Source organism: Lycorma delicatula, chromosome 5 (genome assembly GCF_047948215.1).
Source record: "Lycorma delicatula isolate Av1 chromosome 5, ASM4794821v1, whole genome shotgun sequence".
NCBI classification, from domain to species: Eukaryota; Metazoa; Arthropoda; class Insecta; order Hemiptera; family Fulgoridae; genus Lycorma; species Lycorma delicatula.
Genome location: NC_134459.1, coordinates 89,742,843 through 89,769,664, shown reverse-complemented (window position 1 = coordinate 89,769,664; position 26,822 = coordinate 89,742,843). Strand labels below are relative to the sequence as shown.

The window sequence follows — 26,822 nt, the reverse complement described above, 5'->3', positions numbered from 1 at the left end:
GCTTCATAAGTTCTGAAAGACTTTTCCTCTAGATTTAAAGAAATAATTTTATAGTCAAACCTATTATACAGGGACTATTTAAATATATAAAGCTTGCCTTTGCTATCTAATGTACTGTATATTTTTGTTATATTTTTAACTTAAAAATCAGTTTAAAACTAATAAATGGCTAAAGTGAAATCTAAAATTACAAAATATCTCAATAGCAGAAACAAAGTATATAGAATAATTTTCTTGCACAGATTGATTAATAGGAACAGTATTCTGTTCCTATTAATCAATCTAATAATAATACAATAGTTTATTGGCTATCATTTAATACTACTCTAACTTACTTTTGTGCTTAAATAACTCATATTTTCTGAGGAGTGAATGCTGTATTTACTTGTAAGAATTACATGTATTTTGTCATCTACATACTGTAATAAATACATTCACTGTATAACGGTCCCATTACAACAGAAAATCACAAATTTTTCCTCAATTCTTTTTATATACTGTTGTAAGATAATGTACTTGAAATGTTTATTTATTTATTCAATGTTCATTCTATTGATACAATGTCATTAGATTTCTGGCCTTCCAGTACAATTTCTATCAGATATGTTTCTATAATCAATCACTTCTTTACATACTCTTAAATGTCCCCAATTGATAACAGAACCTTCACTTCTACAGATAACTTGCATACAGGAGATGCGAGGAGTTTCATCCTGAAAAGATGTTCTGCAAGGCAGTCATTATCCATAGTCATCCTGAAGACTGCCACAGATTCCCTTCATAGGTTGTCAGGAATTATATTCTCACTGTTAATTAGAGTTGTATACTGTTTACCTTCCATCTAATTTGTTAGATAATTTAGGAACTTTCGTTTAAACATATGAATTATAACATTTTTAATGGAATTGTAAGATAAGGTACATAAACTTTGTGTGAGACATGCAACAAATACTTGAAATGTGCGTGTGTGTAGTTTCATTTAACTTCTGACAATATTTATATAAAGTCTCTCAATGTGTACAAACCTTTTTACCACAGTTTTCTCATTTAGTTGTTCTTACTTAAAAGAAAACTTTTCCTCAATCAGCTCTATATTTATGTTGACACATTCCATTGAGAGGTTAGTTTAATGGTATAACCTATCTCAGATAATTTTTCTAAATGACTATGAAAGTGTGATTATGAAAAGTCAGTTGAAAGTCATGTTCTTTGGTGGTTGGGTTTCAATTAATTACTCACCTCAGGAATGGTCGACCTGAAAATGTACAAGACTACACTTCATTTACATTCATATATATCATCCTCATTCATTCTCTGAAGTAATATCTTACGGTGGTTCTGGAGACTAAACAGAAAAAAAAGAAAGAAAAATGTTGTAAGTCATGTAATGGAGTGATTGCTGTTGAAATGTAATGATGTACTATTGTATAGGAATGGGGGGGATGACCAGAAGCATCACAAGGTGGGTGTCTTCCCTACCAGGTTGGATGATCTACTGTTGTTGTACATGTGCAGTTTAATTGTAATACATGAAGTAATTTTTCTGTTTGCTATAAGAAACACTGTGATGATAATTAATGGATTTCTTTTATTTTTAGGTGATGTTTCACTATACCTAACAGATGATAACTGTTATATAATTGTTTGTCTTTTTTTATTTTATTGTTTGGGGTTACAGTAAAACAATCAAACTTGTATGCAAAATTTATAAAATTTCAGATGATATGGCCAAGTTATCATTTAGCTAAATTATTTTGCCCTTAATTTTTATTACATATTATTTATTATTGTACCACTTATATCAGAATATGGTTACAAAAGAGATGCTTTATTTTTAGAAGATTTTTTAAATACTTTACTTACTCATGTAGACCTTTTTTTTTTAAAAAACCAATATGAGATTTATGGATGCGCATATTAGGCGGAGATTTCCAAATGAAGGTTTAAATTTACTGTTGTACTGCATATTTTTGTATAATATACTAACTAATATACGGTTGTAACAAACAAACCATAACTTGTATTCTAATTACTTTTGATGTCAATCAGTGAAATAATGTTGAGTCACATTCGTTATGTAGGCCAGTGGTAGTCAACCGTTTTATACCTACTGTCCACTTTTATGTCTCTGATAGTAGTAAAACCCTCTAACTGCCCACCAGTTCCACTTCTTTAAGTTTTTATAAAGTAGGGAAGTAACTTTACTTTATAAAATTTATAAAGCATAGTTACGCCAAGTTAAAGCATATAATAATAATTACTTATCAAATACTTTATGTCAGACTTTCGCTAAGTTTGGCAGAATAAATCTTTATAAAACAACTTACTGTAAATCTATCTCTGTTTTGCTTTGTAGAAAGATGTTCTCGCAATCGACTTGGCTTCATTGCTTCATTGAATAATGTTTTATGACACAATAAGCACACTGGTGTTGTTTATTTATAAGAGATTCTATGAAATCCATCTTCAGATACTCTGGCTAATAGCCACGAACATGTTTCTTTTTTTGAGACATGGGCTCACAATATTTTATTTGAAGCTGTAGGCACATGCTCACTCTCACAAATCTAATTGCGTACTGACCAGATGTATGAGCTACTGGGATGAGGCTCTTTTGTTTGCGTTTACACTATAGCACCGTTTAGTTTTACTTAGGTAACATGAATTAAACTTATGCACAGGCAATGCAAATAGTTTATTTTCTGAAATTTTAATTGTCACGGGGAATTTTATAAAAACCTAATGAAACTGTTTTTAAATAATGAAAATTTTTTAAAAGGTCAATTAAATTAAAAAAAGGAAAGTGCTACAGTATCGGACAAAACCCTTGCCCCCCACCATGAAAGCTGGAACGCCCACTAGAGGGTGGTAGGGACCAGGTTGACTACCACTGGTGTACGATATATCATAATTGCCTGTTAGTGAATAAATTTTTGTGATGTACATTTTTGTTTAGTTCTGCTTTTCTGGTTGTTATTATAGCATTTGTATTATTCTTTATCTATATTTTTGTATAAGACACAAGTTGTCTCAGCTTAACGTAACAGTATTCATTTTGTTTTAGTTGAGTTTCCTAAAAGAACAGTTTTTTTATATTCAAGACATTCGTGAATGAGGATTTACTGCTTAAACAGAGGTGGCACAAATCATGAGGGAACTTCAAGTACCAAATTTTAAAGCAAGTTGAGGAACGTTAAATCGTTTTATGAATAGATATTAACTATTAGTAAGAAAACGTACATCTATTTGTCAACGTCAGCTGGATGCCATTGAGAAACGATTATTGGCATCCATCGACATGTAATTCAGTAACAACAAGAAAATAACTTTTTAATGAGGCAGACAGGAAATGCCAATCAAACACCAGTTTACTTCTTCATGCCAGCAAATTCAACAATGAATATTGTCAGTGATAAAACTGTTCGCATGCATATTTATGGTTATGAAAAACGGCAATGTACAGTCATTTGCAGATGGCAGAAGACAACCACCATTTATTGTATTTAAAAGAAAAACCCTTCCAAAGGATGAAAAATTATTTGCTGGTGTCATTGTTAGGTGCCAAGAAGGATGGATGGAAAATGCACTAATTTTAGAGTGGGTAAAATGTGTGTGGGAACAGCAACCTGGTGTTCTTTCAAAACTGAAAAATGTGTTAGTGATGGACAGTTTTCGTAAACATGTAACAGACAGTGTGGAAAAAAGACTTAGAGAAAGTAGAATAATGCAAGTTTGTATTCTGACTGGAACATCATTAATCTAGATGTTCGTCATATTAAATGGGCTTTCAAAGTCCGTTTGGAACATTTTTATTCAGAGTGGGTAGTGACTACAGTCCATGAAACAATTTGAACAGGAAGACTGAAAAATCCATCTGACATTAATGTGTAAGTGGAACTTACTTCAAATTATTTGGTTTAGAGGAGCTTTAAGAAATGCTACATTTCTAACAGCCTAGATGGAAGGCTGTATGGGACTACAAAGATGATCACCCTTTCTGAAATTGGAGAATCAAACAGCAATGAAGATTAAAAATACAGATAAGAATCCTTCTTCAGATTTATTATATTAGAGTTAAACTTACTTGTCATTTAAAATGACCATACAATGTTGCTACAATAGGCTCTTTGTTCTTTTAAAGGTAGATTTCATAAGAAAACTACCTATTGTAATGGGTATCATGATTCGACTACTGGAAAATTTTGATATATCTTTACATTTCACATCCCCCAGACTCCAAAACCACGTCAGTTCAAAGGTTTATATATACATTTATATTTATATCTATATATATCTTTCACTTTATTGTGGACATGATAACTACCATAATTTTGCACCAATCACTTTCAAATTGATATATAAAATATAATGATCCAAAATATCGATTGAGTCTGTTAATGGGCAAAATCAAACCATTGTAGTGGAAATGGGGGGGGGCTTTTTTGAAAAAAAAAACAGATTATTGCTATAACTTTCTTATTAAGTAAAATATTGAATTCTTTGAAAGTTCCTACTATTTTTTGGATAAGGGCCTAAAACTTATCTAAGTAAAGTTTTTTGATATCAACCATTGGTCCAGGTGGTGGAAAAAATGGGGTTTCGAAGAAAAAACAAAATCTTACCTCGTAATAGGTACAGTATCGAATAGGTTTAAAGTGGTTGTTAGTCCTGTAAACATTACCTAAAAATTTTGTCTGAAACAATTTTTGATATGACCAATCTTTACGGCAATGCATGACCTAAATGTTGCTAGAATTGTAAGATGGGGCTTGTCGTTTGCTAAACATGTAAAACTTTTTCATATTGAGAAAATTTGAAGTTTTTCTTAACTTTACGGTGGATATCTTTTTTATTCCTTGCTTAGCACCAGTGGAATCTACCTCTGCCTTCCGGTGTGCCATAAGGGAATTTTTTTTTTGTTTCAGATGTACCAGCTAGCCTACATGTATTAATGTGCTTTTTACAGTTTTTATCAATCTACCTAATTTTTGTATATAAAATAGTATTTAAGACAATTTATTTTTAAAGTACATATTTTAATATTTAATTTTTATTGTACAAAAATTAAAGAGATCAATTGGAAATTTTACATGTTAACTTTATTCTCAAAAACTACACCATTATTTTTCAGGTGCGCATCTTAACAGGAGGGTGCACGTCATACGCTAGTACAGTATTTTTTTGTAATACTTTACTATTTGTCAACATTTTATGGCTGTAATAATTATTTAATGATTATCAAATCTTTAATGAATTCTGCCAAATTACAATGATAAGTAAAATTAGTGATTTGTATTAACAGCATATAGTTCTTTATAATTTCTCTGTATTTGTAAAACAAATTAAAGTATGTGAAATCTGTGATTTATTTTCAGATTTCACATCCGAGATGTGAAAAAAAATCATACCTCTGCTACTTCTAATTTATTTTTTTCTTCACATAGAATTTCATTATCTTCTACATTTGGAATGAATGTTGTAAATAATTTTAGTTTATCTCTAACTACTGGAAGATTTAACCCTGATAGTCCACATTCTGGAGTAACTATTATATCTGCTTTCTGAAAAAGAAAAAACCAGAAACATAAAATTATATTTAAAAATGTGTGTTTAGTAAAAATGCATTTATGGTTACACATGAGCCTGATGAACAAATCCAATTTTGTGAATTTGTTCTTTACCCTAAATAAATTACAGTAGACATATACAAACTTTCTCAACTTGAAGCCAAATTAGGTAATATTACTTAAATTATATCTTCTTAAAGAAATAGATTGGATTATTCCCAAGTTCCAGTGATTACTTGCACTATCCCCAATCAGTGCTCTACCTTCATTGATAGAACATTGCAAGTAGGTATATCTGAGCATAAGATGAATTTGGGTAAAGTAGCTTCATGCTTGTAACCAATTTACACTGGTATTGTTTTTTATGTTATGTAAAGATGATTTGAAAATACCTCTCTTGCTGCTTCTTCAGCTATTTTATGTAGTTTTCTTGAATTTCTTACTAACAAATATTTTGGTTCTTCAGACTGATCCCATAACTCTGGTGAAAATTCTACTACAGCACCTATATAATGATCTCTTTCAAGTAGCATTGAGGCAAGGCATGTGTTAGATGAATCCCACATATGTCCTTGAAAAATTATCTGAAATGTAAAACAGTGAATAATATAGTATAATTAAATGATAAAATTTGTATTATTTTGTAATTTACATTATTAACTTAATTAAGGATGATTAGCAACTGTCTGCAATTTTAAACAAATTGAATAATGCCCTTTGTGCAGATTCTTTACCCTCAGCTGTCATAATGAAAACTGTATGGAATAATTTATTGAGTAAGGATAACTATTACCATTGTATTTTTAAGATAAAACTTTTTTGAAAGTATAAGAATTTGAATATATTTTTTAAATACTAAATACTCATTGCTATGTCACCAATGAAAGTAAATGTTCACTAGTATTTTTTGTATAAATGTTGTTCAGAATTTTGATGATGTGCTTTTACAGGTAGTAGGTAAAAACCGATAATTTTAGAATGCTATTTAATTCAGCTAGTTTAGACCTAAGTTAATTAAATTATTACTACATTTTTTTTTAATAGGTAAATTCAATTTTCTGTTCTGAGATTATCCTCTTCACAACATTTAAACAATGGAGCAACATAATACATAATTACAATTGTGGATAGCTAATTCTAAAAATTAAGTTTAGAAATCTCTATACTATATATAACCCTAACATTTTAAAATATATTGCTTTGGTCTAATGGAATATGAAAAAAAACTGTCCTGAACAGAGACAGTCTTGTGGAGTGGTCCACTTCCTCTGCCCTCCCTTCCCTATCTTTTATTCCTTCAGTGGACAAGTGCCAAGAAAGTTGGGTCACCACTGTGACCCAACATATGGACATCTTCTTATAATGGCAGTGCTGCAGCTTTTTTGTTAAAGCTTAGTTGGAGTGTGATGTATACCTGTGGAACTGTTCAAGAACTCCATTGATTCCTACCTGGTATTATACAAAAAGCCAAAGAAGATTGGTTGAAGTATCTACTGAAAAAACCCTATTCCTAACTGATGAAAAATCAGATAAATACTTAACTAGTAGCCTACTCATTAAAGCATTCGTTATAATTTTATGGACAAAATAATTAGTTTTGGCTTGTTTAGTAATTTTTACTGCTTGAAAATGTACACTTTAATATTAATCATTCACTTGTTATTTTTTATTCCAGTAAAATAATGCAAATGAATGTATTTATATAAATACATAAATTTATGTAGTGTGGAGTAATTTTTAATTCTTTGGTTTTCACTCGCTTTGCTTACATTGGCAAATATAACTTTCATCTGGTATCCAGTTCAAAATATAATAATGTAAGCATAACTGTGTTGGTAAGCAAATTTTCAAACTGGACACCAAATGAGATTCTTAAGCCATATTTGCTGATTGACGTTATGTCAAATAAAAAAGGTTTTTGCGGAGTTTGTGTACAGTAAGAGATAAATTGCTTTTATGCAGTTTAGGAAGGATTAATAACACTCTTTTCCTACTGTTGGAATGCAAATGTAAATTGTAAATACATTAAAGATTAGTAGAAATTAAAAATGGAAGCTTATTAACATATAAATAACCAAAATATTTTTTTTATAAACAATGACAACTATTTTGTTTACTGAGTAATACAATGCAATAAGAGCTTTGTATAATGTGATTGTTACACATCACCAGGATTTTATCAGGCATCCTGTATAATATATTATTGTTGTAGTGTATTTTATTAGCAAGTTATTTTAGTTGAAATTTCATTCACTTTAAAAAAATTAGTCAAATAGGCATTAGAACCTGGATTTCGAAGAAAAACTAAAAAAGATAAAAGGAAACCCATCAATCTTTAATTGTGTCTGAATGTAAAAATATCTGTAAAGTAGGAAAACTATTTCTTTCAGCGAGCGTATTTTGTTACCACCCCCTGGAAAGAAACTAATTTTACAGTGCTGAATTATACGCTGACAGATAATTTTTAACTAATTTATTTTGCATCTGTATAAATTGTTCTTAATCATCTCAGTTGTCAGTTAACAATAATATATAGCATTTTCAGATAGCATTTTGTGTCGTCCATCTCTTAAGATGAAGTGAATTAATAAATATGTAAAAGTTTTTATTGTTTAGAAAAAGAAATGTGGCATATTTAAAGTAAATAATGCAATTTAAAATTCATACAGTTTCACTGGAACTGGAAAGTAAATGCTCTTCCATTAAGGTATTTTTTATTTGTATGTAGCATTTATGTGTAGTTTTTCCATATCTACTATTGTTTATTATAGTAAAAATTTTGTTCAGTAGCATGCTGAACATACGTCCTGAATTTCAATAAAAAAGGATGTCACAGTTGAATTTTATATAACTTTATAACTCATTAATAAAAAATTGAATGCAACATTCACTTTTTAAAATTAATTTGCTGCAAGATTTACTACATGGAAAAAAAGAATTGTTTACTTTAACATAATATGTTTTTTTTTTCCATTTTAATGAGTTTACTTCTTGTTACCTAATTTATGATCATCGTTTTCTTCGCTCAATCATATTTAAGCGATACACCCTTTGATCACGCAGCATTCATCTTCAACTATTTGAACGATACATGAGTGTACGTAGTCATTTTACTGTCTTTCAATTCATTACTGAACTCTAACATTTGAGAAATGTTTTTCACTCTAATCGTATTGTCAACATTTCTTGATTGAATAACCTGAGTTTCTCCATTCGTTTCATTCAAGTATCAAATACTATACCATTCCAATTGCATTTTTAGTCCTCTTAAAATAAAATCCTAAATAGTGACGTTTAGTGGGATATATGGTTTGCTGTACTAATAATAGAAATTATTATTGATTGAATTAGTGAAGGAAATGAAAACTTGTCTGACAATTTGACAAACTTGTCGGACAATATTAACAATCACTTTAATAATTTAAGGTATATCTCTTCATTGGTTCAAATCCTGGTATAAAAGTTACTTTTTTACAGATGAGATAAAATATTTTATCTCTCTCATCTGTATAAAAGTAACTGAGGTTCTGTTTGCAGTAAAAGGCTTCACATTATCTCATATAACATAATTCAATAAAACTAATATTTAGGGACCTATTAAGGATTAAAAGATTTAAAGGCCGCCATTTTGAAATTTATTTATTTTACAGAAGATGTTGGGTACATATACATCAAATTTCATTAAAATATCCCAATCAATTGTTAAGATATAAACTTTTACTGGGAAAAAAAAATGGAGGACAGATAATGAAGTGAGATAGGACATTGGTCCGCATGAATCTTTTTGTTTATTTGATGTCCTGCATCACTCCTTTAAGTTTCAAATTAACTTTATACATTTAATATATATATGTGTATATACATTTTTTACTTACAAATATAATGGCAGGAACAATATATCTTCTTACAAAGATGCAACAGCAATTAGTATTTGAGAAATTTGATGTTATTTTATTCGCCCTGTAAAAAAAATTTAAAATGAAAATTTTCTTAAAATTTTTCTGTTTTATTAGTAGTTCTTAAAAAATAAATATGATTTTAATCACTTCTAGAATTTTTATGTTTCATGTCAATCATTTTCACAATAGGAAATGCCAAAATATTTTTATGACAGACCGTTGAAAATTCATTGGTGAGAAAATACTTGTAGTATTTTCTCACCAAACATTTTTCTTCTCTCTTTTATAATGTTTACATTTTGTTATAGAATAAATTTTGACCAATTTCTGTGTTCCTTAATTACAGCTTTTAATAAATTTAATCACATTCATTCAGGTTGTATTCTTCATTAGTATGAACTGAATAAATTTTCATTCGTACTAATCTGCAATTGTAACATTAACTTCTTTTTCTATTAGCAAAATGTCTATTTCTATTTTATTATTTATCTTTTGAACACTTATTTCAAACCTAAACTGAGAAAAATCTTAAGGTAAATTTTTACATACATGCTCTTTCATTATTAGTGCATTTCAAGGTAATTTTGTGATATCTACATTAAATAAAAATAAAGTATCTTATATATGTAGTGGTAATAATGCTGACAATGCTCTTTTTACTATATTCATTTTTCTTTGGATAAATAGTAAATTGGGCACTTCATAGTTAATAATAGTTGGCATTCCAGATTAGTAAACCAAAAGCCATCATATGTAAGTAATTTTTGTTCATATAAGTCGAACGCTTACTTTGAAATTAGTTTAACCATTATGTGCAGATTTTCCAACAAATTTGGATTGTTCAGTCCAGGTTTGTGTGAATGAACCGTGTAAATACTACACAGGTCATTCATTCCATTCCACATGGCGTATTGTTGAGTGCTTGAAATGAGAGGATCATATCAGTGCATTTTAGTAGCTGCCAGTTGTGGACTGCAGTCGAACATTAGTCTGACCCGGATCGTTTGACAGTGTTATTTGTTTTTGTACATTTTAATTTTCATACTTCACAAGTAAAGTTTTGAACATGTTGGGGTCTGAAGAAAATTTAGAACAGTTTACTGATATATACAGAAGCTTTATATGTCTGGAAGGTGTGGCTGAAGATACAAAAATTATAATTTAACAAATGTTAGTTGATTACTATTAATTATGTTATTATAATAATATGTTTTTTACTAAAATCCGGAATTATAATTATAGAATTTACTCCATTTATTATTTTATTGGAGTTATGCATTTATTATGTTTACTTAAATGCTTGTACACAAACATAATTATAAAAATTTGCATACTGAAATATACATTTATATATTTACATGTAAATTTACATTTACATTTGTACTAACAACTTTCTCAGATGTGTGTGTGTGGGACATAAATGGACTTATCTTCAACAAACAAGTATGCAAGGTACTAATCGCCAATGTAACTAATTTTTTCGAGAGCCACATACATAGCATTTGAAATATAAAAACTTTGCTCATTTTTACAAAAGTATTTTTAAATAGTTTTTTGCTCTAGATAGTCTATAATTAAAAATATATTTTTCATGTTAGGTCTTTCTGAAGGAATGGTTATAAAGAATATTTGTATAAGAAATGTTGAAACCAGTAAAAAAGAAGATTTTATTTAGTTTTGGAAGATTAAGATCATTTCTTTTCATTCTCCTTTGGAATTCAATATCCTAAATAGACTTACATCAGCTCCTTCTGTTTTTACTTACATTAACAGAAATGAATTTGTAATTTACATTAAAAGACAATAGTAGAATAAAATTATTAAAATGTTCGTAATTGTAACTCTGGACATCTGTGTTTGGTAGTTAAATCCAAATATGTTTCCCATATAACGTTCCCCACAATTAGCAAAATTCCAATCTTCCTCGAGTTTTTCCTGTTTTTTTTCAACAGCAGCATTAATCACATGACTAACAAGCAGTGACTAGATATGTCAACTCAAAGAAGATAAAAAATATATATTATACTACTATATACATAAAACTTATGAATGCATATAAGTGTGGTTTAGAATTATCAAATAGTGACACCTCAGTTGATATAAACGTATGGAAAAACACCAAGAGATCGACATAGAATATAGTGGTTACCTTAATTTAAAAAAAATACTTTTTTTAGTGCATGATAAATTGCCAGACATGGTTCAGGTTTAATTTTGTACAAAACTGATACCAAAATGCTAGTAGTAAAATTGTAGAGATCGATCAGTAGCTAAAAAACAAAAAGTAGCTGCTAAACAGTCTCCTGGGCTCATGTAGTGTCTCATTACTGTATTTTGTTTACCACTACATGATACAATTTTTCTAAAAGTAGATTGAAAGGTCGAAATATCCTTTCTCAAATAATTTTTTAAATTGTCCGGTTCATTATATTGCAGCTCTCTAAAGAGGCATACATACTTATCGGTCTTCATTTTCTCCCTTAGAATATTACGCAAATTTTTTTTTGAGTTTTATACTGTTTTTAACATGTAAAGCAGCACATAAAGTTGCTCGAATTTTACTTCTTTTTATACAAAAAAAACAACGCTGAGAAAATACATATGAAACCTGGTTTTTATGAAGTACATTCCAGCTTTGTGGAAATCCACATTACAGTCTGGACGGTCCACATTTTAACTTTCACGGTCTAAAACAGTGAAGCGGATTTTAGTCCAGTGAAGTCATTCTTATTGACTTTTACATCTAGATCGCAGTATGGTGTCTGAAATGTATGTATGAACTGAATAATTAAACAGATTTTAAGATTGATTAAAATCCAGTTTTATGTAAAAACTATTTTTTGTTTTTAATCGTCATTAAAAAGCAAGTTCTCGCAGTCAACGATAAAGCTATGTAATTTTGTTTATACATTCTTCGGAGAAGGTCATAAGAATTTATAACAATTTCTTCTTTTTTGTTCTAAAATCGCATTTATTTCCCAATATTCGGATAGAACAAAGGATATATTACGAAAAACTTATCATCTGTCACAAACGGATGTATTTTTACATACGTTCTGTGTATGGGATGTAGTGAAAAGATTAAAATTATTTTCTATTGATAGTGCAATTTCAGCATACCTTACACAAATGACAAACTTGCAAACATGAACAATCAAAACTTCGTACCACTTAACTGTTGCGATGTTATGTAAGTTAACCTGTTTATTTAATTTTCCTTCAGAAGCTGAACATGATTTTTTTATTGTAAAACTTCGTTTTGCAGCCTTCCTCTTTCCTTTCTCAGAAAAAAAAGATTAGGGCTACCTCATACTGAATTCGGGCTTTGCTAAGGAATTGAAGAAATTTTTGGTCCCTTCATCATAGTTGTCTTTCGCTGGTTGTAAGTTTTTCATTTTTAAAAGAAAGCCGTAATATAAATAATTTTATTATAATTTTTTATCCAAATTCCTATATTTTTATGCGACTACAATAAATAAAATGTTTCAGGAAAGTATGAAGGTTCTTATTTTTCATATAAAACTTAAATAGAATCTAAATTGAATTATATTATTTTTTGTACTCTTTAGTCAGTGAAACTAAGCTCTCAGATGAGTAAATTTGATACATACTTTAACAAAAAAACTTATTTTTTTGTAAATTGTGCATATTGCATAGTAAGAGAGTCATATTGTGTAGTAAAATATGTTACTTTTGTTCTTTGATTTTTTGTTTTCTTCTTTTTTTTTTTTAAATTGAATGTTAAGCAATAAACCATAATTTGTTGTAAAATAACTTTAATGTATATTTATACGAGCTACCATGTATCCAGTGATCGAAGATGAAATGAATACACGAGTTTCTGTACTAAAGAGAAGTATACGTTACTTACAAGTTTGAAATTTGAATTTTACGTTACGTACAATAAGAATCAATTGAGTGGTACCTACTAAACACAAAAAAAATTGTAATAATATTCACTGAAATGAGAAGAACGTGCACATTTAATGAAATGAGTAATAGGCGTTGCTGTAGTTCCACAGTGCCTATGGCGTGAGCCGCCACTGTTAGTGATGACACTTAAATCCATGATGAAAGTAACAAGGTGTCGCACACCCAGCATTGCGCAGTGGCTTGTCCCAAAATCCTTTTCCCGCCATGATGTTTAAATTCGTTTATGCGGTTGGCGCACAAACAGAAGCAAGACATCAATGTGATTAAAGGCAGAATTATCAAGGGGGGAGGGGACAATTCATCTATGCAAACATTTAATTTGTATAAATCATAATTTTTTGGATTAATTAATTTTAGAACTTAAAATTTAATACTAATTGAAGATGAAGTCAATAAGTTCAGAGAAAATTTCATTCCATTGATCGATTAGCCAGTAATATATTCTTTTCATTTTTCCCATACAGGCATTTGAATTCGAAATTTAATCATATTTATTTCATCAAAATTTAAATTCAGATAAAAAACACTTTTGAACTTACCGTGTTCAATTTTTATATTATCACGTGATTTTCTGCATTTTTGTAGCCACACACTTTGTCATTACAAAGTGTGTGGCTTCATTCTCCGGGAACAGAAAATATTTCACGTTCTTTTTCGCTGGCGAATCAGTTCTGCTCAAACAATTGGGGAAATAACACGACGGCATATTTACATTTGTATCAGAATAAATTTGTAAAAAAAAAACACTGTTTAAAAGCGAGTAGTTATAAAATCGAGAAAATTCAGAGACAAACTATCCGTGTAAAAGCTAAAACAGAATTGTGTCTTCAGAGAGAAAATTCTTTTCTGCTTTGTCCAGGGGAAAAAATGAGTCGGAGTTGTAAAACAAAACGGATTAAGATATCAAACCTGAATGCAGAACAATTGTTCTCTTTATTGCACGCAGTTTAAAATGGTTTACCTAGAAAATCCCTTGCATTTCATTTGACTCATTAGAAAAATATGTTTATTGAATATAAAATTATTTTTCACTAAACAACAACTTTTTATTTCAGTATTATAAAGGAATATTCATTTTGGTATCCGTAAAAAAATAAGTAATATCTCATTTACCCGTGTAAATTAGATTATTAAAAGCAATTTCTTTCAAAAATTGTTTTGTGATAATATTTTTAATTAAACTAAAAAATCATCAATTCCGAAGATTGACAAAAATAAATAATATCAGATCTTTAGTTATAAAATTTTGAAGTTGCACTTCGTAAGATGTGTCCCCTGTTTGTTTAGGTTTTCATTCATTATTTTGAATTTTATCTTAATTAACAATCAATTTCAATACTCTTAACAATCAATAGACTTGTATAAAATATTTATTTTTATTAAGGATTATTAAAAAAAAATATTTTATTATATTTAATAAATATTCGATTGTTAGCTCGTTTAATCATTATCATGTATTTAAAATTTTTGTACAACTAAAAACTTTTGTCCCAAAATCCCTTACTTATATGTTCAAATAACCCGGTAGAAAATGAGATTTTGGGACGAGCGTATACGCATGCGCGCCGAATACTGTGCGCAATGCTACACCTTGTTACTTTCTTCATGCTTAAATCATCCTTTGCATTTCAATTCCACAAAATAATCAATTTGAAATGAGGCAGTAGGGTGTTCTTTATTTTTGTTTTTCGTAACATGTTCATTAATTTTCGTATATAAGAGAATTTTAAAACCAGTTCGATTATTATATTTTGTAACAAATAAATCGTCACTTTCAAAACCTTACGTTTTCCCGCCAAACTATTTCTTCAAACCTTAGATGTAAAGGTTATGTTTGCGTAGTGCTTTTGTTACATTTTCTAGTAAAGTTTTCTAGGTAGTTTGCTTAAAAGAATAAAATTCATTGTTAAACTGACAAAGGAGCGGCCACGCAAAATTCAAGTGAAATTATGAGACGTTTAAAGAGGTAAGTTAATGTTTTGTTTAGTGATAGCCTGGTAGGTTTATTACGTTCAAACCATTATTGGTATGTTTTATCTGCCCATGTTGTGATAATCACAAAAACTCTCTTTTAATACTGTATACAAAACAATAAAATTTGCTTCTTACAAATATTACTTAATTTAAAGAAAAATATTATTGATGTTTCATATACTAACCCTAGGTACATGAGCTAATTTCATAGCAAATTATTATTTGATGTCTGTTTTTGACATCAGATCTACACAGTATTTAAGATTAAACTACATTAAAATGATATATTTTGATTGTAACTTATATACTGCGTAACTTAATATTTTATGTTCTGTTTAAATGTTAACAAGTTGTATTTTAATATACTCCATTCAGTAGTGCTGACATATCTGGTAACAAATTGAGTGAACGTTTTTTAGGCATTATAATAAACCTTTCATGTTTATATTGCACACAGGTTTTTTAGAGTAATATTGTGACCCCCAAAAAAAATTCAAGAAAATTTGGGTTTATTTTTGTTGGAAATTTACATACTCATTATATTCTTTTTTTATTTTTTGAGCTATTGTAACTTATTGGCATTCATTTTATCCAACTTGAATGTTGAATTTAACATTATTTGAAATTACTCTTTTAGTATATTGATAACAAAATTCAACACATTATTGTTCGTCATATAACTGTTATGATAGAGTTATTTTCTTTGGATTATGATCTTGTAATTTAAAAATCACTGATTTGGTATGGTATCAATTCATGAAACAGTTCACTAAATGAAGGGTTTGCAGTAACATCTTGTACAGTATGTCATCAAATGATTGATAATATGATAGCAACTTGATGTGTCTTTTCTGTATCTTCATGTGGAGTTAACATCTGATGTCCAAATTCATTAGGAGATTGATTGTTGGCCACAACTGGTTGATTATGAAGAGTTTTGATTTCTTTCCTGACAGTGACTGACTGTTTTGATAAAGGAGCCCCATCTTCATTAATCAATTCTGTAAATTTGCTTAGAGGAGGTTACCAGTATATGCAGATTCAGAAATCAGGCTGTGATTCAGTGGTTGTCTGTATCTGATTGCTAATTTGATGATATTTTGTCAAGGAGGCATAATTTCTGCCATCCTTTTGCTTGTATCAAGTATTATTGTCTATTTTCAGTCTGGCAGAGATGACATTCACTAACTGTAACCTTTCATTCATTACATAATGTGAAACCTGGCCATTAGCAAACAAATACCTTAACATCGTTTAATGCTGTGGGTACACTTTAAATTCTCTTTTAGAAATAATACATTTCCTAGTTAAAAAGTAACATTTTCAAAATGTTTTGAAAATTAAAAATAAATATTAAAATTGCTTAAATATATATATATATATGTGTGTGTGTATATATTTAAAATGTCTTAGTTTTAGAATAATGGAATACACTATTACATATTAGTTTTGTAGAAGTTCTGCTTTCATAGATCTTTTCACTAGAGATGTATTGTATATAAACATGGTTTATAAAACTTAATCATTCATTAAAGTATTTATTATAAATATATATAAATAAAACAAACTGCCATTAATTAAATATATACTTATTAAAACCTACCCGAACAAAAAATAAAAAAAAAAAAATATTTTACACTTACTGCTGCTATTATTACTGTTATCATGTTCATCTGAATTTAAATTTATAATAAAATTTTCAGTTTGAACTTAACAGACCCTTACATGTGGGAGTACTGTCTTGCAATTTTTTTTGTTGTCATCTTGAGAGCTCTATCTTCAGTTGCTTACAATAATGGTTGAAATTTTTTTGATTTGCATATTTCTGAACATGCATTGAAATGCATTATAAATGCATTGAACATTGCATTATAACATCACCCCATTCTTAACTTTGGCTAATTAGTTGTAAGGGATTCAAGTCCAGGTGATAAGTGATAAACCCACTGGGTTGGTCTAGTGGTGAATGCATCTTCTCAGATCAGCTGATTTGGAAGTCAAGAATTCTAGCGTTCAAGTCCTAGTAAAGGCAGTTACTTTTATATGGATTTGAATACTAGATCGTGGATGCCGGTGTTCTTTGGTGGTTGAGTTTCAATTAACCACACATCTCAGGAATGGTCAAACTGAGATTGTACAAGACTACACTTCATTTACACTCATACATATCATCCTCTTAAGTAATACCTGAATGGTAATTTCCAGAGGCTAAACAGGAAAAAGAAAAGAGGTGATAAGCATTATACAGCATTTTCTTTTTTAAGCTGTTCAATAAATTTCAATATTTTTACCTTTTCTATATTAAGTTGTATTAATTTGTAAAGTTCCACTTTTAATATATCTTCCCTAACACTAATTTTATTTTTATTTACTGGATTTTATTTTATAGACAGCATACCATAGGATATTTGTTTAATAGAAATTTAGTGCCTTATCTTACGTTTAGATTACTTTCAGGCAAATTAGTCAAGGTTTTTCTGTAATTGTTTGGAAAGCATAGAATGATTTATATATGAGTGATATCGTTCAAATGAATTCCGAGCAAGATAGTTAAACTAGTTAAGGCAAAGCTAGCAACACCTCCAGTGGATAATTATCATTATTCTACCACCTTTCTAAATTGGAAATGACAACTCTTTGTTCACATCGTTACCATGTTTTAATTGGTAGCATGAAGTCAAAACTGCCAATGAATTCAAGGGTGTCTTCTTTCAGGATATTGGGCAATCTCTTTTAAATAAACAAATTTTTGATGTTAGAAATTTCAATAATAATATTCTACTGGTTTTTAATTTGACAGCAAGTTTTCACAGAAAGGGTAAGCGATCTTTATATGAATGGAAATTAATTACTACACAGTAAATGTCATTATCAAAATTGTTTGTCTGTCACTTTCCTTGCAGTGTTTTTCAGTTTCTAAGGTGACACTAGTGGTTTATAAGTTAATGAATTTTTAATTCTCCTGAATTTTTTTTTAGATATCCCAGTCATGCTTGAAACACATTCTAACATTTTTTGGGGATTGATTAAAGTATTTGCTTTAATTTTTTTAGTCATAAATTTTATAAATTTACAGTAACTTATTTTATCTGAATTTTTTATTACCTATTCTAGACATGTAGATTTATGAAGGAAAAATTAAGAAGTTATCCAACAAAATGTAAATAAAATTGACCACTGTCAAAAACATAGATACTAATAGTAGCACTCATGAATGTTACGAACCTAATACTTAATTACATAATTCATGGATGCAATGAGTATGCTGAATATTATTTTCCTATGTAAATAAATAAGTCAGAATAAAATTTCATTATAAGAAAATTAGTAATATTGATGCTGAGATATAATGTTGATAAAAACATAAATGAGCAGTGATAGTGAATTATCTTAGATATTATTTCTAATAAAGTACAGTTCTGTTCTGGCCGTGTTGTATTGCTGTAAATAGATGAAAGGAGCAGGTTGGTGCATCAAGTACAGTTTGAAATAGACAAACTGCACACTGCCATTTTGATGATCCATTATTTTGAATTGCATGATGAGTATTTTAAATATTAGCATAATATGTATCATAAATATTAGCAGTATGCCCTTGAAACAAAATTCTTTGCTCATCTAACTTGGTGGTAGTAAAAACGTGTTCACAAAGCATTAAAAATAAAACATTTCCTTTTTTTTTTGTAATGAATTCTGAAGCAGGAATGCCAATAGCAAATTATTTGTGAACAAGAGATATTATGATATAATGAAGATTAAAGTCCAATTGTACCATATTTACGCTATCTGAATTTTTATAAAAGATAATGCTTTACTGCAGTTCATATTTATTAATACACATCTTGCATTTGTTAATAAACAATTTGATCAAGAGACTAAGTTATTACTTCTACCAAAAATATTTAATAGTTGTTTGTTTATTCTACAAGGATTAAATGTTTAAGACTATATTAATTGTATCAAATGATATAAAGGATCTTTCCTCTATCATGATAATGAATATTATTTGACAATCCTCTGTTTATATCAGACGTTATAGAATAAGTCATAAATAAAAAAAGGATATTGCTAAACCTGACAATGTAGATATAATGCATGACAGTAGTCTTTATACAATACTAACAGTGTATTTGGTTTTCTTTCAGAGTTGAACCCAAAACCTTCAGTTTCACCAGCACTTAAAAGTGCACACTTCATTCAACAACTACGATCTAGAAGTTTTTCACAATTCGGAAGACTGGAAGGAAAAAGATGTCATAGAAAGCTATTTAAGTGCAGTGGATAAGAGTAGCAGATTCATCAGCATGCTGGAAATCAATTACAGGTGTAAATTTTTCAGGTCCTGCAGAAGCTTTGCATTTAACTTAAGATGAAAATTGATCAGATTGAACAAACCATTTAATATATGGCAAATATGAACATAAATTTAAATTCAGAATCAGAAAATCTTGACTTGGATGGTGCACAACTAGAATTAAGGAAAAAACCATTTAAAGAAATCAGAGGCAGAGTTGCAAAACAAAAGAAACATTAGTAAAGCTTATACTAGGTTACATACTAAAAAGGCTTTTCAAATTAAGTTTGAAACAGGACTAAAATAGAGAAATCTGTTTTGAGTGGTTGCATCTCAGCCTTTCATCCGGAGGTCCTAGGTTCAAATCCTGGTCAGGCACAGGATTTTTCATACTCTATATTTCCATATCCCACGCACAAGCTTCAAACTTATGTGGGGATATCATCAAGTAAAAAAAAAAAAAAAAATGCAGGATAAACACCATTCTTAAATATTAGTTCAAAAATGGAAATATTCTGTCAAATAGAACTGGAGGATTGAAATTGTAACATGATTATATAAATAAATTTTGTCAGGCTTTTTATGAAGAAATATCTATCACTAATAGGTAACAGTCATATGGATATAAAAATACACACACTTTTTTCCAAAAGAAGATGGCAAGTAAGAGAAATTATATTTTTAAACACTTTCTCAATAACTGACTAAACTGTTCAAACTGTTTTAGAAAAAAAGAATAAATTAAAGCAGGGATAGTTATCCATCTTGTTTGCAACTGCAAAAGATGCAAGAGTTGTTTAACCAAGCCAAGAGGGTAAAAAATTACATAACTGATTATTGAACATATTTATAAGTTTCCAAGGATTGAATCCTATTACGGGAAAATACCATTACTCTTGAGGAAAAGCATTGCAAAAATATCTTCATGATCTGTCAAAAAAATACATAGAATGTTTACTGAAGCATATGAAACTATTTTATAACCACCACTAACAAATTACTCATTATTTCAGAAAATCTTTAAAAGAATGAAGTTTTCTTTCCATAGACATATTTAGATTTGTCTGCCTTACAGACAAGGGGATGAAACAAAGAAGCAGCAGGTGAAAAAAATAATAAAAATACAGTGCTGAAAAGAAAGCTATAGGGAAGAACAAGAAACAAGTAAAACACATTTCAGTTACAAAACAGCAACGCTCAACGCTGTTCAGTCACAAAAACATGTGTTAATTTTTCTTATCCAACTGTTTGTTATAAATTACTTCTTAACTGTTATTTTTACATTAAAAACATATTGCCAGGTGAGTAAAGAAATTGTGATACCTTTATAGTACGAGGAATTAGGTGATCAACCCAAATGTGAAGCAAGAATTGTATATGAAATTTGGCTGGATGTATTCAAAAAAAGTATTATTTGAATGGATAGATTAAAAAAATGTTGTTATATCTAAACTGTTGTGTTTAGATAAAAAATTAGTGATTAAAAAGTTCTCTTTTTAAAAAATAAAATTAGTGCTGTCGTTGGAACGATAATAATTGTATAAAGTGATTAAAGCTATAATACTGCATCGTAGTTCAACGTCATCCAAACACCAACTATTAAACCATTATTAACATTTGATTATTAGAATTCTTGAGGTAATTACCAATATTTATTAGTATTTTAAACATGAAAAATAATTCAGATGACCAGTAAGCCAAGCCATATTGACATTAAAAAGTTGTCAAATCAATACAAATCAGCTGTCAAATCAACTGTTACTAGCATACAAACATTTGTTAGCAGTTTTGATCCAAATATGAAGTGTAACAAAGGTAACTTACAACAGTGTACTGATAAGGCTTATAAAAACAAGTCATTTAATTATATCAAACCAATTGTCTGTCATGTATAATTCAAATCATCCTATAAAAAATCTCCAAGACTAAATATCAGTAAGCGCAAAGAATTTTTGATAAATAAAAATTGTTTTAATATTTACATCCAGACCATCTAAAGATTTTCCCAGTAATTATGCTCAAAATTAATTCTCATGTTTGGTTAATTTCTGAATTGAATGTCTTTTATTTACCTCATCACCTGTATTGAAATAATCAAGTTTAACAACTAAATTACGAGTTGTTATTAAAGATTCTGCTAAATCTTTAAATCTATCTCTCAATGACACTTTATTTGTTGGTCGTATTCAGCAAGATATCTTCTAATAATTCTCAAAAAGAATTTTATGGCAGGATTTTGCTGACCTAGAATTAAAACATTAGGCATTAAGAACTGTAACTTTTGGTACAGCAAGTGCCTCCTTATTGTCTACTATATGCCTTATTCAAATTGCTAAAGATAAGAAAGATCATTTTCCTGTTGCTTGGTAGGCTGCATTAAATGACTTTTATGTCCATGATCTTATAACAGAATGAGATAATTTAGATGTATTAAAAAGGCTAAAGACAGATATAGCTTATCTCTTAAACTAGTATGGGTTTTCATTATATAATTTTCTGATGATTCAAATATAATTCCATTAAACAATTACTGTAACATTCTATTAAACAGAGATGAAAATGTATGCATATTAGGAAAGTTATGGAATAATCACTCGAAAAAATAGATATTCAAATTTATTAAACAAAAAAATAACATATTCTCTAAAAGAAATGTACTTTATATCATTGCTACAACTTACGATCATTAGGCGTAACTGGACCAGTAGTATTTTTGTGTAAACATTTTATGCAACGATTATGGCAAACATGGCAAACTAAATGCCAATGGGACAACATATTATTTAATTACTTATCCCAGTGAAGAGATTTGTACATCTATTTAAAGTCAGCTAACAATATTAAAAATTAATTTAAAAATATAATTCTTTAAAATGCTTTAAAATTCACGGATTTACACATGCATCACTGAAAGATTATGCAAGATGTATATGTATCAGAATAATTTATTCTAATGGATAGATTTCATCTAACCTACTCTGTTCAAAGTCTAGTGTTTCACCAGATTTCCCTACCAAGACTTGAATTATGTGCTTGTTTTTACTACTAACTCGTTTAATCAAGTACTTATATCTTTATATTCTCGCATTAATGAAAATCACTTGCATTCAATTCCATGATTGCACTTTATTGGGTTCATGATGAATGATCAAGATGGAAAGTGTTTATTTTTAGTCTAATTTGGAAATTCAGCTGTTTAATTTTAATGCCTAATGGCATTACGTTAGCTCATCTGACAATCCTGCTACATTTTGTCTTGAGGTTGCTTCCCTGCAAGGCTTCAAAAATTAATTTATGGTGGCACGATCCTTTTGGTTATTACAAGATTCAAATCATTGAGCAAATAATAATTATTTCTCTAATGACTTTACTCCTTCACCTGAAAGTAATAATGAAGAGCATAAAGGAATTTAATTATCGTTTTCTACTACTTTAATTAAAGATATTACTGGAAAATTTATATTCTTAATGCTAAGTTAAATTCTTTTGAAACAATTTTTTACATACTTATTATAGGTATAGTAGTGGCATTTTTTTGTTCTTAAATGGTAAGGCGAAAGTCTTCTTTAAAAAAAAAAAAAGTTGCAACTAAATACATTAATGACTTTGGGACTGAAAACTGTGCTTGTGCAATTCTTGCTTCACATTTGGGTTAATCAGCTAATTCATTTTACTATACAGGTGCTTGATAAAATTTCTTCACTCATTAGGCAGTATGTTCTTAATGTAAAAATAACAGTTAAGAAGAAGCAGTTTATATCAAACCAATTAAATATGAAGCAATAACATATGCTTCCATGATCAAACATACTGCCTGCCAAAAAATCACTTTTTTTTTAAACTGTTTATAAACATAATAAATAGCAATTGAACTCATGCACACATAATAGGTTAAGTACAAGTATACAATAATTCTTGAGTAATAATTTTCATAAAAGTTAAGCTTTTCAATATGGGAATTCTAAATTGGATGAGTACTTAATATGAATAATTCTTCCATGAGATCAATAGTGAATTAATTGAGTGTGTAACTGTCAAGTGTTGAATAGATATAGTAACCACCTGGAGAATAAGTAAGCTCTAAGCTTACTGGTGTAATTGTTGATATAATTGATGCGTAGAATAGGCAGGTTTCGAATAAACATAGTAGGTGATTAAATAGGTGCATAGCAAAGTAAATGTAAATTTCAGCTTGAATAAGTTTGTGGATATTTACAGGATTACTATTATTAATGATCAAAAGATCTTTCAAATCAATAAAGATAAAATAAGGCAGGTAGAAAAGTATGATTTTGTAAAACAGCTTGAAATAAAATGGTAAATATCAAATCGGTGAGATGGTTACCAGTTCTGATTCTAACTGTGACATGCTATAAAAAAGGTTCTAATAATTTTATAAATTTTCTACAGATCCCATAAGAATACAATTTACACCATATTTGGCCATGATGAATCAAATCGGCCCTCTTGAAATCAATAAAAATTTCACTAATCTTTGTTTATTTTCTTCTTAACTGATCTCCAAAGACTGTTTGCAAGGAAAACTACAACCTCAAGAAAATCAGTGTGTCAGTTGATGTCAATAAAATCAGTGGGTTTTTCAAAGTTCACTTAATTAGTAAGGTGAGTAACTAATTTAATTATACATTTGATTAAAGAAGTAAATTATATATTTGATTAAAGAAGAAGTAGATTACTGAGGGTTAGCCTTTTTATAAATGGAAAAGATTCCAGAGTTACCCCTATTCTTGGGAGTGGATTCATTCGCTAAGGTAGTATTAAAAATATTCAGAATAAGGTGACTCCTTGAGATGTAGGAGGTTTGTATAGAAATTCATTTAAACTGTTTGGACTCTCTGCTTTGCCAGATTTAATGTTTATCAGTGGTACAAATATTCCATTAAATACAAAAGGTACATCAAAATTAAAATGAATAACCCAAAACTGTAAGTATCAGGCAAGTAATGCCATATACAGCTGAACAAAATAGATGTTACAATGCAATCCGAGAGGGAGAATTTTTCAAGTTCAAAGATCTGTATCTCTGAATAGTTTCTCAGAATACTTTTAACCTTACATTACTTAAATTTAAGTCAATTTAAAATTTTTTTTTTCAATTTTATAACTGATTGATATTTTTTGCCAGAAATAATTAAGCAGTACCCTGTCATCAGACTGTATAATTTCTATATGCAATTCTATAATTTTTTGCACCTAGTGATAAACCATGGCTGAATCAAATGATCACTATGGCATTTCTGTACCTTAGCCATTCCCAATTATGCAGCTACATCATACACTAATGATAAAAAAATAATCATTTGTATAATTAACCTCTTCCTGCTGTGGTTAAAAACAGTTCAGAAATTTTATATAAAATAAATTCTCTTTTACACTACCTCAAATTAAATGTTCTCTTTGGACACAATTGTTAAAAACACTATTCACAGACACAAATTTATTAGGAATTGTATACCTCTAGCGTACATGGAAATGGTCTGAAATTAAAATAAACTCCGATACTATATCTTTCACAAGTTCTGAACCATTAGACTACATCAAATGTGCTTATTTTTGTATTGCAACAAAAAAGAGAATTGTTTCAGGTTATGCTACGAGACATTTTAAATTCAGTTATACTGATTTTACCTTAATTTTTTTTTTGAAACAACTTATTAGGAAAAACTTTTTCTAAAAAAAATAAAAATTAATTATCAACAAAATCTCTTATTTGCTTACAATAGAAACTAAATATAATACGTAAGTTTGAAATAAAAATATTAATATTAAAAGAAGAAAATCCAAAATAAAGTGACTATTATGCAAGTGCAACCTAAGAAAGATGACATGTCAATAAAAATCCAGGTAGCTAAAAAATTAAAAATTGTTTTTTATAAACCTTTTTATAGGTTAAACAGTTTTTTAGGTTAAAAATGTTAATTTTTTTGAAAATTATGATTTTTATACAATTATTGGCTAGAGGATTCAGATAATCTCACCTTCAATCAAATAATTTATTTTTTATCCTTAATGATAAACTAATTTTAATTTTAACTATTTATTTTTTTGTCTAATAATTATTGAAATCATTGGTTGTCACAATATTATTTTATAAAATAATTTCTGTAGTACTTACATTATTGCAGAAGTAGTCATTCTGTTATTAAAACAAACGAAATTTTATTCAACTGGTTAAGTTTTATCACTTTTTTAGCCGAAAATTTATTAAAAAACTCATTTAAATAATAGTAACTGAACTTTGTTTAGCCTTACTACTAATATGTGCGATTAATCGCTGTTAAATTCATATTAGATAATTTCAGTTTATTACATTATACTTGTTATGACGTTCTACTATTTCATTTGTGTGTAGTTACTTGTTTGATAACATTGTATCGTCTGTGGCTTATATATTTATATAACTAGTTTGGTAAAGTTCCCCCACTTAGTATTTGTTTTATTCGTGGAGTTGAACCTTCGAATGAGAAGTCAGTTGTTAACCTTGTCGCGTGATTAAAACATTTAATTAAATTTCCTACCTTTTTCAACTTATATTTTACCACCACTTCGAAAAATTGAACACCAATCTACAAAATGTCTTGCGTCATAGTATGAATAGTTTTACGGGGATTTACAGTAAAATTACACAATAGACTGTAGTCCTACAATGACGCTTAGTTAAGCTAACTTTACCCGTACGCTGATATGAAAAGTCATAAAATAAATATATTAAAATTTTCTCTCTGTTGGCATTGTTTTTAAATAATTATGAAATCAAACTGGTTTTTCTTGGTATTAGTTTGCTCATTATCTGATAGCCTACATTAAAACGTGCATTATGATTTTTATTAATTTTTCTATTAATTGTATTAGTTATTTATACAGGACTCGGTTATCCGAACAAGTAATAATGAACTCTTAGTTTATAACAATTCTAAATTTTAATGGTTTTTAGCATCAAGGTTTTACAGTTTCTATTGAAATAAATCGATTTATTTATCAGGGTTAATATTAGTATATGTAATTTATTTTTAATGTAATTAAAATTTTAAACTAGCACTGAAAACAATACAGAAGTAAAAACCATTAACAATAATAATTTAAGTTCATTAAGTAAATTTACTTACATGTTTGTAATTTAACTGAAAATATTTA

The 26,822-nt window shown here is 28.7% G+C and overlaps 2 protein-coding genes across 4 annotated transcripts in view; one reads left to right on the top strand and one right to left on the bottom strand.

Annotated features, from left to right (window-relative positions):
* LOC142325180 (FAST kinase domain-containing protein 2, mitochondrial-like) overlaps positions 1-5,037 on the top strand; it is a 57,120-nt gene extending 52,083 nt beyond the window's left edge. The window contains exon 10 of the mRNA XM_075366603.1: positions 4,926-5,037. The gene's annotated coding sequence lies outside the window, so the exon portion shown is untranslated. The remainder of the gene's footprint in view (positions 1-4,925) is intronic.
* Positions 1-26,215, bottom strand: part of LOC142325181 (vanin-like protein 3) — a 37,951-nt gene extending 11,736 nt beyond the window's left edge. The window contains exons 1-5 of one of the 3 annotated variants that reach the window (XM_075366608.1): positions 25,804-26,215; positions 22,773-23,046; positions 9,443-9,527; positions 5,960-6,151; positions 5,409-5,561 (exon numbers count right to left, since the gene is read on the bottom strand). In XM_075366608.1, coding sequence (XP_075222723.1) covers positions 5,409-5,561; positions 5,960-6,151; positions 9,443-9,527; positions 22,773-22,774 — 432 coding nt within the window. In that variant the 5' untranslated portion in view covers positions 22,775-23,046; positions 25,804-26,215. Of the gene's footprint in view, positions 1-5,408; positions 5,562-5,959; positions 6,152-9,442; positions 9,528-21,739; positions 21,912-22,772; positions 23,047-25,803 lie in introns of all 3 variants that reach the window. The other 2 variants (XM_075366607.1, XM_075366606.1) reach the window with 2 other exon arrangements.
* Between the last annotated feature and the right edge of the window lie 607 nt (positions 26,216-26,822).